The 13,049-nt window shown below is 43.7% G+C and overlaps 1 protein-coding gene across 1 annotated transcript in view; it reads left to right on the top strand.

The window, feature by feature from the left end:
- Positions 1-4,446: 4,446 nt before the first annotated feature.
- The window catches only part of STK32A (serine/threonine kinase 32A), a 55,776-nt gene continuing 47,173 nt past the window's right edge, over positions 4,447-13,049 (top strand). The window contains exons 1-3 of the mRNA XM_030212560.1: positions 4,447-4,497; positions 6,081-6,232; positions 11,904-12,077. Coding sequence (XP_030068420.1) covers positions 6,114-6,232; positions 11,904-12,077 — 293 coding nt within the window. The 5' untranslated portion in view covers positions 4,447-4,497; positions 6,081-6,113. The remainder of the gene's footprint in view (positions 4,498-6,080; positions 6,233-11,903; positions 12,078-13,049) is intronic.

Genomic DNA, 13,049 nt, shown 5'->3' on the forward strand with positions numbered 1-13,049 from the left:
ATCTTGACGCACCTCTTTTAAATCTTTTAAGTCCGTTCGTATCTCCTGGAACCACGTGCAGAGTTTTGCCCAAACTTCCTGCTGAGGTATAGTCTCCAGGTCGCCTCCCATTAGTTCTGCTACTTCTTGGCTCCCTTGTTGCGTTCCAGTCAGATGCGTGTTCTCACCATCTTGCGGGAGGCCCGATTTCAGCTCCCTGCGTTTGAAGCCGTATGCTTGCAAATCGGCCGATTTGGCAGCCCCCGACGCCATCCGGGCTTTCTCCTCGTATTCCCCCCTCGTTCTCTTGTGAATTCGCTGGGGTGTGGGTCGTTAGTCCCGCTCGTTTGCTATTGCCTCGACAAGTTGCTGAGGAGCTCCCGTTTCAAGCAGCCATTCGTGCTCATGGCCATGGCTATTTTCAGTCTTTTTTAACCGCAGTTTGGTAAAAGGACCCCTTAGAGAATACTACCAGTTATGCGCATCACTTGGCCCATGTAGGCTTCCAATTTATTCCTGCCATTGATATGGCGTAAACTTTCTGTTTTATATCCTTGGCATCAGGGGCGTAGCTACGTGGGGCCACGGGGGCATGGGCCTCTGTAGATTTGGCCCTGGCCCCCTGCCTCCCTAACCCCCGCCAGCCGAAGACCTCTTCCCTGGCGCGGCCACGTTGCTGATCTGCAAGGGCAGGCTTCTGTTTCTGTGAGTCTGACGTCCTGCATGTACGTACAGGACGTCAGACTCACAGAAACAGAAGCCTGCTCTTGCAGATCAGCAACGCGGCCGCGCCGGAGAAGAGGACTTTGGCTGGTGGGGTTTGAGGACCCCCGCCAGCAAAAGTACCCGACGGCGGGGGAGGGTTGGCGGCGGGAGGGAGGGGGTCGGTGGTGCTGGGGGGGGGGGGGGCTAAAATGTGCCCCCTCACCTCAGGCTCTGGACCCCCTCCTGCCGAAGTCTGGCTATGCCCCTGTTAGACCCTGCCTCCTTACCACCTTTTGAATGCTTTACTGTTGTGAAACATTGACTGGCTGTGGGGGAGGTTTGAGAACCACTGATGTACAGGCATTGCAATTCATTTATATTTGTTTGAAAATATGATAAACATTCAGTTGAAAGTGTTCTTCTGCTAAGCGGTTTACAAAACATGGAAAAGACTAAGAAGAGAAAACAGAAGGGAATGAAAAATGAAATAGGAAAAGAAAAGAAAAAGCAGGTTGAGGTCACCTTAGAGGAGGGAGAGAGGGGAATGAAACCCTAAGTTTGTTGAAAAACCCAAGTCTTGATCAGTTTCTTGAACCCTTCGACCCTCATGGTGCCTGGAATACACCTCCCTTATTCGACCACAACATAACCTTGTATTTGTTCTCTACTGGACTTGGCGAACGCCTTTACGGTACTGTGTAAGCCACATTGAGCCTGCAAATAGGTGGGAAAATGTGGGGTACAAATGTAACAAATAAAATAAATAAAGAGTTCTGACCTGAGGGCAAGGGGGAATAGTTATTCCAAAGTTTGGGACCTGCATAACCAAAGACAGCCTTGGGTGAAACGTCAAGCCTAAGGTAGAAGGGAGAAGGCAAACAAAAAAGAGCTTGTTGGGATGACAGAAGAGAACGTAAGGGCCTGTCCAGTCTCCCTTATATGCCATCATCTGTGTTTTTAGCATCATTTTATTTCTAAATTCTGTATTTAATATTTTTGCTCACCAGTCTCCCGAGGTTGCCAGTGGCTGCCTTTGTGTACCTGACCGGGAGCTTTGCAGACAAACAGGTGCATGATTGGGAACTAATGCAGAGGTACATGGATGGATATGCGTAAAGAATGTTTTCACAGATACTGGCAGCTCATACCTCTCTTTCTTGTATTATTTCCTCAGTAAAACAGAAAGTTAGGAAAGTTTGAGAGTGCTAAAGGCAAGGGGCCTGTCCTGAGAAGAAAGAGCAGCGGGAGCACAGCAGACTGGCAGAGCTGATTAGCTAAGCAATGCACTGCCTGTCATTTTGAATCCATCATGAGCCCTGTTGAGGTGTCTTGAGTTACTGCAGACGTAAATGGCTATCAGGAGAGCAGGTCCACACATGGCTCTTCTCTCTATATGTAATTGAGTGGAAATGAAGGAATGACCCTGGGTAAATTAGCTCAGGAATTTTAGACTTTCTCACGTCCTGGATGTCTGATTCTCCAGGTCACAACTCATTTGCGATGCTGTACTGCTCAGGGTACAACTGCATATTGATATGCTTTGATTGATGCGCCTTGGAAATTTGCCTCTCAATAAATAGGACGTTGTGCTTCTCATTTGGCAAGATGTAGTGATTTGTATTTGGAGAATATTTTTGCACTAAGCTGAGTGGAGTATAAGAAGCCATTGATCCTCCTGGTACCATGATTGGATAGGATGAGGGTGGGGGAACACTTTCTTCCAGAACCCTGACTGTACTGGATGTCAACCATCAGTGATCCTGAACAGGTAAAGTCACAAAATCCAAGTACATTGGTTTGGTTGTTCAATTAGTGGAGGAGTGGCCTAGTGGTTAGGGTGGTGGACTTTGGTCCTGGGGAGCTGAGGAAGTGAGTTCGATTCCTGGCACAGGCAGCTCTTTGTGACTCTGGGCAAGTCACTTAACCCTCCATTGCCCACCACATTGAGCCTGCCATGAGTGGGAAAGTGCGGGGTACAAATGTAACAAAAAAAAAAATGAATTAGCTGAGATTGGGTGGCAGAGCCGGTGGTTGGGAGGCAGGGCTAGTGCTGGGCAGACTTCTACGGTCTGTGCCCTGAAAATGGCAGAAACAAATCAAGGTCAGGTATGCACAAAAAGTAGCACACATGAGTTTATCTTGTTGGGCAGACTGGATGGACCATGCAGGTCTTTTTCTGACGTTATCTACTATGTTACATTACTATTAATGGTTTTTATGGTTTATTTAGCTTCATATCCTGCTCTTCATAAAACACAACGGAGCAGTGTACATATTAAAATAATAAAAAAAACAGTTGTGAAAGGAATTTGTCCTCCCTGAGGGCCCTTTTGCTCCTTCATGATCTAAGGGTCCAATTCGGTCCCCACTAGGCTTTTTGCTTCTAATATACTTGAAAGTTTTTCTTAAGAGTTTAATTTCCCATTCTCATTTTGCCTTCCTTGTCGTTGCTTAATAATGGCTTATGAGATATTAGTGTTGCAGTACATCAGCAACAAAGGGAAAATTAGTTGGGGGTTTCTTTGAGATGGTTCAACACAAAAGTCTTACCCGGGGTAGATGTGGGAAATGATCATTTGTATATCTCTTGATGTCAGTGGACTTCTGATCTTCTTCATATAGGAACACTCAGCTTCTTTTCCAGTCAAGCTCCAGTGACCTCTATAGGTCTAGTTCTGGTCTCTACCAGCTATTCCTTAGTTGACCTTCTCTTTCAGGTAGCCTACTTCCTCCTCTTCCTCCTCAGAGTTATAGTGAAATAGTTGACTTCTCTGTCCAAGCCCTCAGGAACCCCCCTCCTTTGTATCTGGGCACTCTCCTGAGCCCCATTATACCTCAAGAAGAGTGGAGAAGAAAGGCAGTGCCCAATTTCAACTCTTGAATTCTGACAAAGGTACTTCTCCCCTGACAGTACCCCTTAAAGAGTATCATTATCTCTTTTCCTCCACTCCCACTATTAGCACCTTATTTGCAGAACCTATTTAAACTCTGAGGCTGTGTTAGTATGAGAAATCTATTGACTCTTTTTAAATATGTAGTATCTTTGCTTGTTTGTTAAAAAGTATAAGGATCCATCAAAATGATAGGGGGGAAAACATGCATTCTCATGCCTCAGCAACTGAAAGTATACCTCCTTACTTTCCCTACCAGATAGACGATAGGTGTGTGTCTTGCAATTTTTATTTTTTGTTTTGATGATGTGTGTGTTTTTACAAAAAAATTTAAAATTTTAGTTTTTTGTGTTTAGTTTTTTTTCCTTTTTTTTTTTTTTTTTTTTCATTTTTGTTTTGATGATAAGTGTGTGTGTTAACAGTTTTTTTCAAATTTTATTTTTTTGTGCTTAGTTTCTTTTCTTTTTTTTGTTGTGTGATTTTTTTTTAATTACCAAACAAAATGGCCAGATCCCTCCCCCTTTACAACCTACCTTTTTGTGCCTGCTCAAGTCTTTCTACTGGAGTGATTTCCCCCCCCCCCCCCCCCCCCCACTCCTCCTTTGTAGCTTCTGGTTTCCAAACTGGTGCTGGACGATCCAAGGCTAGTGTTGTATTCAAATTTCAAAAATTAAGAGGTTTCTGAGATAAATGATGGAAACAGTAGGAAAATCTTTTTGCATGATGCAATGGTTGCCTTTAACAGTCCCTGGCACAGAGCATTTATTAATCCTCGTTTATTTTTTAATCAGTTTATTATTTAATAAGACCTTATCGTGTAAGTAATTTCTAGAAATTTTAATTCTCTCCCTTCTTCTCCCCAATAGTCAACTTCAACCATTTTGAGATTTTGCGAGCCATTGGTAAAGGCAGTTTTGGGAAGGTGAGTTTTCTGGTGCAAATATACTCTTGATGGTTGGCTGGTCAAATCCATGAATATCTGGCAATGAGTGAAATTTTATTGAACATAATTTTTAGAAACCTATACAGTGACCAAAGGAAATGTGGTTAAAACTGGAGTCGGTTTTAATTCAGGCAGAAGGAAGAAGACAGTACAAAATTCTGAGCCTGATATTCAGCTGGCGGTGATCAGCGGTTTTTTGACCGTTGCCAGTGTCAGGTCATGTCTAGGCTCCGGCATTGAATTTCCAGGTGTAGAGAGCCGGCTAGTACAAGGGCTATATTCGGCATTTAACCGGTTATGAAAAACTGAATTTTATGTGGTCCTATTTATTTGGTTATCTTAACTGGTGCCATCTTCGCCCCCAGAACGTTCCCAAAATACGTGGTTTCAGTTTGAGCGCTAACCGGGCATTTTAGGCATTACTATCCGGTTAAGTGCTGCTGAAAATTACTGGTTAGCCCCAGACAGGTGATTTAAACAGCCAGGAGCCCCTCCTGGCTATTTATATCATTTTGAATGTAGGGGGGGGTTATGTTATTCAGAGCCGGTATCCAGGTACAGCCTGTCATTAAATATCTAGATATAACAAGCTTACAGTGACTGGTGTTTAAAAGAATGATGGTCGCTGTGGGCTGAATATTGACCTGAAAGGTTTTTTTTTTTTTTCGAATGCCAGGGATCCATCTATAACACAGCGCCTCCAGTTGGCCGTCCAAATAACTGCAATAGGGAGTATATTCTGGCATGATACCCAGGTATTATAGAATACTAGCAATCTGGTATTCGTGTGCCTGGCATTTAGGCCAGGGGCGGCCCAAGGCAATCTGCCACCTGAGGAATGGAATGAGATGCTACCCTCCCCCCCCCCTGAGTCCAACATCTCTTCATTCACAGTCTTTCTCTCCCAAACCCCTCCCTAACCCCCAGCCATGTTCTGGCATCTCCCCTTTCTCTGAGTCTACCTTCTTTGCTTGTTTTTGAAAAGTGTTGTTGACGGCAGCGATTCCCATAGGCTGCCCAGCTGTCGGTACCAGCCTCTTCTCATTCAAAGTCTCTTCACAGGTAAAAAAAAAATTGTGCCTTTCCTGCAGAAATAAGACTTTTGAAAATTGCACATCATGTACATGGATAAAGTTACACCTGCAGGATTTATCCAGAGAGCAGGAGGTGTTGTTGCTCGGGCCTGGGTTTGCAAATACATGCACACTTTTTTGAATTTTAAAATTATGCATGTTTTACTCAGAAAACCGGAGTTACAGATGTACGTGAGAACGGTTTTAGTAGATAATTTTAAAAGTGTAAGGCCCTGTTTACTAAGGTGCACTAACGTTTTTAGCGCGTGTATAAAATTAGCGTGCGCTAACTGTGTAAATGCCCATAGGAATATTGTGGGCACCTGCTCAGCGCACGCTAAAAACGCTTTTAAACAGGGCCCGAGGTATGTTCATACTTTCACTCTGACTTTGCAGATATGTGGGAAAATTTGAACACCACCATCAAAATGCATGAAAAATAGTTTTGCCAACCTTCGGGCCTTGTCCCTCTGTTTTATGTGCGTCCAGGTCTGCATCGTGCAGAAGAAGGACACGAAGAAGATGTACGCCATGAAATACATGAACAAACAGAAGTGCGTAGAGCGGAACGAAGTGCGGAACGTTTTCAAAGAGCTTCACATCATGCAGGGTCTCGAGCACCCTTTTCTGGTCAATCTGTGGTAAGTCTGCTTAAGTTTTTACTTTTCCCTTTTATCATCTCCAAGGGCATTTCTCAGGCTCAGTAGTTCTCAATCTAAGCCAATTTTGAAACGCACAAATGCTGCGTTACCAGGCTGGCTCTACGTTAGCTAAACTACCTTCAGGAATACATTTTATTCTTATTTGTTAGGGATTTTCTCTGAATTTCTTTTTAATTGCCTTCTTGATATGCCAAATATTTCTAAGTTAATTCTTTGCTGAAGAAGCAGCAGCTACAGATCCAGTGTAGTTTCAATGGAGGGTCCTTATGGACTTTCAGATGGTTGAAGCAGGGGCAAACTAACACTGATCTGGCCCCCTGGGCAGAAAGGGTCATTGGGCCCCCACCCCCAACTTTGTTTCCAGCACTCCTCCTGCACACTATAGCCCCCTGGGCTTACCTTGAAGAGCCTTGCTGGTGTGGTGGCTCTTTGCTGCCCACTGCTGCTGCTCTACCCGCTGCCGCCACTTCTTTTTAATTGCAGCTGAGACTTCCTACGTCAGTCTCGTGCGTCTTGGCAGACATTTTGAAGATGCGGCGGAGCCAGACAGAACAGCGCAGCAGGCAGAGGGGTTCTTTCCTGCCCCTGAAGAGACCACTGGATCAACAGGACCCTTCAAAGTAGGCCAGGGGAGGGCCCAGTGAAACTTGGGAGGGGAGCTGTACTGTGTAAAGGGGATGAAGATAGACACTGGGATACGATCCCTCAGACACTGCCCGGTTGCCTGTATGGTCAGTCTGCCCATGGGTAGAAGTGTCAATAATACATCCCTCTTCCTGCCTTTCCATCCTTTCCTTTCTCTGTATGATGTCACATCATTTATTCTCTCTCTCTCTCTCTCTCTCTCTTCCTCTTACATCATGTTTTGGGGCATCAGAATAAGCAGAAACCATCATTTAAATCAACGTTCTCATTATACCTTGAAGCCAGGTACAGAGAATCTCCCCTGGGCCAGCAGAGATAAAAAAAAGGCCTCTATTTTGCCAATTGTAACAGCAAAACACTTCATTTTTGTAATTGGGTAAAACAGATATCCCTACAGGGAACCTGTGCATCAGAAAGGTTTTTGTTGTGTTTCTGCCAGGGTAATTTCTCTCATACTGGGTCCAGATCTGTGTGGCTTTGTTCGCTCTGAGCATTCTGACCCATTGTTTGGAGCATTAGATAAAAAGGTAATTCCAGCTCTCTAATTTGATTCAGATCCTCCTGTGGCGCAAGAGAAAAGGGTGGTTTGAACAGTGTCCCACTTTCATTAAAAGACAGGAACAGCTTAGTACAGTCAAGCACAGGTATGGGCCGAGCTGAAGATGCTTTGTGATGGGAACACCACACAATTATTCAGTTGCCATAGAATCAGTCTAATTGTGGATTTATTACAGTGTGAAGGAAACACACACTTTATTTGTAGAATAGTTCTGGATGTATGAGAGGTCCCTATTCTAAAGAGCTTACAGTTGGAGCAGGCACAAGGGGAATTAACATAAGTACATAAGCATTGCCATACCGAGACAGGCCAAAGGTCCATCAAGCCCAGCATCCTGTTTCCAACAGTGGCCAGTCCAGATCACAAGTGCCTGGTAGGATCCCAAAAGAGTACAATTAGATAAGCAGTGGATTTTCCCAAGTCCATTTTAATGATGGCTTATAGACTTTTCTTTTAGAAAGCTATTCAAGCCTTTTTTTTAAACCCCGCTAAGCTAACTGCTTTTACCACATTCTCTGGCAACAAATTCCAGAGTTTAATTTCACATTGAATGAAGAAATATTTTCTCCGATTTGTTTTAAATTTACTACTTTGTAGCTTCATTGCTTGCCCCCAAGTCCTAGTATTTTTGGAAAGAGTAAGCAAGCGATTCACCTCAGTTTTCTATCCTTCCCAGGTGTATCACAGGGAAAGACAGAGGTTCCCAGGGAGCCGCTGGAGAAACACTGGTCTAAAGGATAAAAAGTCTTTGTAAATGCCATTGAGAAATTGCCGTGCGCATAGGAATGGAGAAGCAGTGCCTTGAGTATCGTTCACCCCTTAGAAAACTCTGCAGCAAGTTTCAAAAGTAATCTGTCTCAGATATTAGTGGAGTCCTTACACCAGACGGCAAACAGTGTAAATGGGGGAGCAGTTGGTCTGCCTGTTTACTGCTTATAGTATTCCCTGTAGTGGATCCCTCCTGAGCTTTTCATGTACCGAATAATAATAATGGTGGTAGACAGAAATCAGTTCTTTCTCTCATGGGCTTGTGTACGTGAAAACATCTTTATAAGGTGGCTGGTTCAGATGGGTTATTACTCAGACTTACATATAGCTAAAATTGAATTCTGATTACATATAATGCTCGGGTTACATGGGTTCACCCTAATTGCATTGAAGCCTGACTGAGATGACGCAGTGCTGGGATTATCTGAGATACTGGAAGCAGTTCATGGGTTGCTCTGCTCAAAACAATGAGGTTTCCCAGGTTTGCTGACTGCTTGACTTAGAAATATGTGGTGCCACATACTGAGATATCAGCTTCAAACGGAACCACTCAAAGGTTCATCTCCTCACAAAAGATGGGGGGCAAAAAATGTCCAACAATCAAGAAATAGCCCAGCGTCTTACAATTATTAAGAAATTCTTTATTTTCCGCCTTGTTGAAATCTTTGGTGTGGGCGGCGTTCAACGCATGGACCGAACCCTGACGCAGCAATAGCAAAACATGCCGCATGTCGGCCAACGGTCCTTATGCTGAGTAATCAAGCTGATTTTTTATAAAGCTAATGAAGCATTATATATGGAAAAGTTTTCAAGTATGTGGAAAATAAAGAATAATTGTAAGACGCTGTGCTATTTCTTGATTGTTGGACATACTGAGATATGGAATTGCAGCTGATGGAGTACTTGTAGGTACCTAGTAACATTTCTGCTGGAAGCAATGGAGCTTCCCTTTGGTGCTTCTGAGATGGATAAGAAAATCTGTTTCTTTTCTCCTCCTGCATGCTAGAAGTTCCTCTGCTGCTTTTTTTTTTTTTTTCTTATTTGCTCTTACCTTGAATCCTGGGACAACCTCTTTCAAATTCATCTACATGTAGCCAAGATGCCTCCTTTATAGGGTATGCAAAGACCTGAAAGCCCACAGACCCACTAATTATTTATTTGTTTGTTTGTTTGTTGCATTTGTATCCCACATTTTCCCATCTATTTGCAGGCTCAATGTGGCTTACATAGTACCGTAGAGGCGTTCGCCATCACCGGTAGAGAAACAAATACAAAGAGTTATTGTAGTCGAATAAGGTTCATGTGTTATAGACACACTGGGGAATAGAATAGAGGAAGAGTTATACAATAGTCTATTACAAACTTTGGTTTCGTTGTGTTGCAGGGTTTAGGCACTTAAGTTGGGTCGATAGGGTATGCCTTCTTGAACAGGTTGGTTTTTAGTGATTTCCAGAAGTTTAGGTGGTCGTACATTATTTTCACAGTCGTACATTATTTTCACTATCAGACTATGAGTCAATATTGATCCTCATGTTGTCAGTTCAGGTTTCAAGGCTGAAGGTGATGTCAGTGGAGACTTTGGGGAGGAATAGCAACAGTGATAAAACACAGTAGATGACCTTTTGGCCCTGCTTAGTAGGATTTTGGGACCTTCAGGTCTGGGAGTCTGAAGCAGAATTAACATATTTTCATGACTTTCCTGAATCTGCTTGGCTTTTTAAGAGAACTTTGTAGAGAATATCTCTGCTCTGGGACCATTAGGTTGAAAATTCTAGGACTGTTTGCAAATTCTGATACCTTTTGAATGAACTAACTTTCAAATGATTTGAATGTGAGTATTTGATACCACATTGCAGTTAACATCTGCATGGTCTTGTAAGCTCACGTACTAGAGAATCTCCGAATCTCCCTGGTATTAGAATGACCTCCCAAGCTTTGCAGTCATTTAAGGTCTCAAAGCATTATATTATATCTTCTCTTTGGTGAATGTATCAACAGTTGCAGTTGACGTATGAGCTTACACTGATTAACCTCTGGTCCCCATCTGAGAGAACCAAAAGGTAACCGAATGAAAAAAAAAACCCAACCCAGAGGTAAACAAAGCAAACCAAAAAGCGGAAGAAGGAAGCAGGCTGAACAGACAATGGGATAAACACACTAGTTTAATACTGCAACGTGTGAGACTCGACACAGCAGCGTGTTCGGCACGGAAGTGCCTGCCTCAGGAGTCTTGTGTTAAAGTTCCTTGTGGAACAAAACAACTTTTGCAGTTGAGCAGACACGTGTAAAGTGGTCTTTAAAAAGACTGTTATAATAAAAGATGAACTCCTCAAAAAGGATAGACATTTTGGGTTGGGAAATGCCAAGCAAGCATATGAAGTGCTGTGTTTAGCTCTCCTCTTTAATTGCACTAATAAACTAGTGTTTTTATCCCAGTGTCTGTTCAGCCGGCTTCCTTCTCCCCCATTTTTGGTTTGCTTCCCATCTGAGAGAACCAGATGGCATGTCTGTACCCTAATTAACAAGGCCCAGAGAACCGCTGGAGAGAGATGGAAACACTCATGAGACATGCAGGGGGCAAATTTCCCAATGGACAGATTAGGGAATTGTCCAGGGGCAGCCACTCCTTCACTGAAGACTGCCTGCCACTGAAAGTGGTGATTCTGCACGGCTCTGTCTTTATTTTACTTTGTCAACAAAAACAAAGATCAATTTTACTGCATACACTACCGATGATCATCAAACTCTCACATAGTGAAATAAAACGTGACTTCTAAGTGAAGAGGGGAAAATGTCTGATACATCTGTGGAAACACCGTAACTTTTCAAGTGCTCACAGCGTAAAAAGTAATCATAGACATCAGAAAACCCCCCAAACACTTCATTTTGTTTTATCTTCAAAAATATGCAAAAATTTGTTTTTGGATTTTCTTAATCTTTTTCTCTGTCAATCTCAATCAACCAAACTACAGCGTGCTTATAACACAAAAATGTTCAAATCACTTAACTTCAGCACACTGTCCAGTTCATGTGAAGGGTGGTACATCTCTGATTTCAGAAAAAACAAATGTGCAGTCCCAACGGTCCCGTTTTGCTCCGCTTCTTCAGGGAACCACACAAACCATCGTGATTCTGGATTTTTATTTTTTTAATTTTTTCTAGTTTTGTGGTTCATGGCTATTTTACATCATGCTTTTGTGTGTTTCCAGAATTACCCTTCTCTTCTCTGATTTCCTAAAACAGAATCTTTTTAATGATGTAGGACGTTGATGCACAAATTTCATCAGCCTTGTTACAACCCTGCACATGACGACACTAAAACAGTTTGTCAAAAAGTCCCCACAGAAAATGCATTGAGTGGCTCTAATAGTTAGTGCAGTGGCCTGAGAACCAGGGGAACTGGGTTTGATTCCCACTGCATCTCCTTGTGACGCTGATGAAGTCACTTAACCTTCCATTGTCCTGGGTTCAAAATAAGTATACGTAGTAGAACCATATAAAAATGTAGGCAGATAAAGACCATATGGCCTATCTAGTCTGCCCACCCATGCTACCTACTCTCCTTATCACTCCCTTTGAGATCCTATACATTTGTACTACTTTGATTGTAACCACAGCAAGGCAGTATATCAAATCTATCCCCAGTCTTATCCTTCTGTTGCCGCTGGTTCCTTCCAGGTATTCATTCCAGGATGAGGAGGACATGTTCATGGTGGTGGACCTGCTGCTCGGAGGGGATCTCCGTTATCATCTCCAGCAGAACATGTGTTTCAGTGAGGACTCGGTGAAGCTCTTCATTTGTGAACTGGCCCTGGCCCTGGATTATCTCAAGAGCCAGAGCATCATACACAGGTTGGTTTCCAGCACCCATATGTCTAAAAACATACAAAGGGCAATTCTAAAACATATGCCTAAATGAAGGCACCAAATATTTACGGAATACTCATAAATATGCATTTAAGTGCTAGGCACTATTTGGTAAACATGGTGCGCTTGTAGCTTAGCAGACAAATGGAAATAGGCCATACCTGTGGACAGAGCATGGGCGTGACAGGGCACTCCGCCTAGTGATACGTGGTTAAGAGATGGCCGTCCTTGGCCGATAATGGAAAAAAAAGGGCTTCCCTGACGAGCATTTGGCCGACTTTACTTGGTCCCTTTTTGTTCATGACCAAGCCTTGAAAAGGTGCCCGAACTGACCAGATGACCACCGGAGGGATTCGTGGATCATCTCCCCTTACTCCCCCAGTGGTCACCAACCCCGTCCCACCCAAAAAAAAATGTAAAAAACATTTTTTTTGCCAGCCTCTATGCCAGCCTCAAATGTCATACCCTGCTCCATCACAGCACTATGCAGGTCCCTGGAGCAGTTTTTAGTGGGTACTGCAGTGCACTTCAGGCAGGCGGACCCAGGCCCACCCCCCCCCTACCTGTTACACTTGTGGTGGTAAATGGGAGCCCTCCAAAACCCACCCAAAACCCACTATACCCACATCTAGGTGCCCCCCATTACCCTTTAAGGGCTATGGTAGTGTTGTATAGTTGTGGGTAGTGTGTTTTGGGGTGAGGGGGTTGGGGGGCTCAGCACACAAGGAGCACACAAGGAGCTATGCACCTGGAAGCAATTTGTGAAGTCCACTGCAGTGCCCCCTAGGGTGCCCGGTTGGTGTCCTGGCATGTGAGGGGGACCAATGCACTACAAATGCTGGCTCCTCCCACGACCAAATGGCTTGGATTTGGCCGGTTTTGAGATGGCCGTCCTTAGTTTCCATTATTGGCGAAAACCAATGTCGGCCATCTCTAAGGTCGACCCAAATGTTGAGA

The sequence above is a fragment of the Microcaecilia unicolor genome, chromosome 8 (assembly GCF_901765095.1).
Source record: "Microcaecilia unicolor chromosome 8, aMicUni1.1, whole genome shotgun sequence".
NCBI lineage: Eukaryota > Metazoa > Chordata > Amphibia > Gymnophiona > Siphonopidae > Microcaecilia > Microcaecilia unicolor.